Source organism: Athene noctua, chromosome 1 (genome assembly GCF_965140245.1).
Source record: "Athene noctua chromosome 1, bAthNoc1.hap1.1, whole genome shotgun sequence".
NCBI lineage: Eukaryota > Metazoa > Chordata > Aves > Strigiformes > Strigidae > Athene > Athene noctua.
This window is the reverse complement of record NC_134037.1, coordinates 264,526,902-264,529,239: the sequence shown is the minus strand read 5'-3', so window position 1 is coordinate 264,529,239 and position 2,338 is coordinate 264,526,902. Positions and strand designations below refer to the sequence as shown.

At 66.6% G+C, this 2,338-nt stretch overlaps 1 protein-coding gene across 1 annotated transcript; it reads left to right on the top strand.

Moving 5' to 3' along the window:
- On the top strand, positions 1-1,804 carry LOC141966675 (neuronal acetylcholine receptor subunit alpha-10-like). The gene is made up of 3 exons (XM_074919671.1): positions 1-97; positions 524-920; positions 1,051-1,804. Exons 2-3 carry the CDS (start codon positions 644-646, stop codon positions 1,533-1,535), a joined length of 762 nt encoding a protein of 253 aa, XP_074775772.1. The 5' UTR covers positions 1-97; positions 524-643; the 3' UTR covers positions 1,536-1,804.
- The last annotated feature ends 534 nt before the right edge of the window (positions 1,805-2,338 follow it).

Below are 2,338 nucleotides of genomic sequence, written 5' to 3'. Positions count from 1 at the left end.
CCCACCTCGCCTGGGACGAGGACACCTACGGCGGCATCGACAGCATCCGCATCCCCAGCAGCTACGTCTGGCGGCCGGACGTCATCCTCTACAACAAGTGGGTTGTGCTGGACACCCCCCCCCCCCACAACGGCTCCCGGAGCTGGGGGGGCTCTGGCTGGGACTGGGGAGGGGCTGCGTGGGAGATATTTCCAACCTTGGGCCCCCGGGACGTTCCCGGTGTGGGTGACGAGGGCGGGGGGGGGCCGGCACCCCCGAGCCCACACTTTTGGGGGCAGGGTGATGCGGGGAGGGGACACGGCGTCGGGGGCAGGTGATCGGCCCTGCAAAGCCCCGGCCCACGTGGGGCTCGGGGCCACCTTGGCCCTATGGCCGTCCCGCCCCCAGCGCCGACGACCGCTTCGGCGGCTCAATGGAGACCAACGTGGTGCTGCGCTCCGACGGGCTCATCATGTGGGACTGGCCCGCCATCACCAAGAGCTCCTGCAAGGTGGACGTCTCCTACTTCCCCTTCGACCGGCAGCGCTGCCGCCTCACCTTCGGCTCCTGGACCTACAATGGGAACCAGATCGACCTCCACAACCGCCTGGACACTGCGGACCTGACGGATTTCGTGGAGAATGTGGAGTGGGAGGTGCTGGGCATGCCGGCCACGAGGAACGTCATCACCTATGGCTGCTGCTCCGAGCCCTACCCCGACGTCACCTACACCCTGCTCCTCCGCCGCCGTGCCTCCTTCTACATCTTCAACCTGCTCCTGCCCTGCATCATGGTCTCCTTCCTGGCGCCGCTCGGCTTCTACCTGCCGGCTGACTCGGGGGAGAAGGTCTCGCTGGGGGTGACGGTGCTGCTGGCCCTCACCGTCTTCCAGCTGCTGGTGGCAGAGAGCATGCCACCCTCGGAGAGCGTCCCGCTCATCGGTGAGCCTCGACGGCAGCCAGAACCCTCCCGCGGGACCCGCGGGGGGGTGGGTGGGCAGCACCCATGCCAGGGGAGGGGAGGGTGGGGCTCTCCACCCCTTCGCGGCATCACCGTCCGTTGCCCACGCAGGGAAGTATTACATCGCCACCATGACCATGATCACGGCCTCAACCGCGCTGACCATCTTCATCATGAACGTCCACCACTGTGGCCCGGGGGCCCGGCCCGTGCCCCCCTGGGCCAGGCGGCTCATCCTGCACCACATGGCCCGGCTCTGCTGCGTCTACGAGGTGGGCGAGAGCTGCAAGAGCCCCCGGCGGGCGCTGGGCGAGCGGGAGGATGGAGGGGACGCTGCAGGGCTGGGGGAGAGCCCCGGCCGGGGGGAAGTGGGTGCTGAGGCCAGAGCCTGTCCCCGAGACCGCTGCCTGTGCCACCACGATGGGCTGCTGACGAACGTTGGCTACATCGCCGGCTGCTTCCGACGCCACCGAGCTGCACAGCGCCGCACCGGCGAGTGGAAGAAGGTGGCCAAGGTGATGGACCGCTTCTTCATGTGGGTCTTCTTCCTCATGGTCTTCCTCATGAGCGTGCTGGTGCTGGGCCGAGCTGCCTGATGGCCCCCTGGACCCATCGCCCTGATGCACCCACTGCCCACAGCCCCCCGCCCGCTCCAGGGACAATGGTGGCCATGGGTGTGTCCTGAGAGCGGCTCATCCCGACACCTGGCCCCCCACAGCTGCAGGGTGGGAGCTCCAGCCGCACCAGGCAAGAGGAACCTGACAGCGGGAGCCCCACCCCAGCCAGGGCCACATCGTCCCATTCCACCCCCCGCCTGAGAAACCCAACAAAACCCAAACTAAATAAACCCTGGAGGGTGACCTGGCTCTCCTGCCTGGGGTGGGGAGGTTCTGGGGGGGTGACCCTCCTGTCCATGGGGCCGTGCCCGGCCCTTGCGGCCCCATCTGCAGCTCTGCAGCAGGGGGCGGGGGAGCAGAGCCTTTCACCTCAGATCTAATCCCCTGGGGCACACAGCTGCCTTCTCCGTCCTCCTGCACGACCCCCCCAGGGCACCCGGCCCCGCGACAAAAGCAATCCCAGCCGTGGCTTGACCTTTCCCGACGCGGGAACAGCCCAGACTCTCTGCCCCAGCACACTTTCCATGCCCACTACGGGGCCTTTATCCCCCTCTAGGGCACGTCGGGGGCTTGGTGGGGCCGGGCCAGCCTGCTTGGCAGATCCTCTGCGATCGACTCGCCAGGGGCTTTTGCTGAGCGCACCTCCCAGGGTTTGTTCCCAGTCCCTTCAAATACCCCCATGGGAGACTTGACCAAAACAGTTTTAGATGGGGATCAAACAACCTGACTTAAGTCTCATTAACAGACAAAGCCACAAGCCGTAGTCCAATGCACAAAGTCAG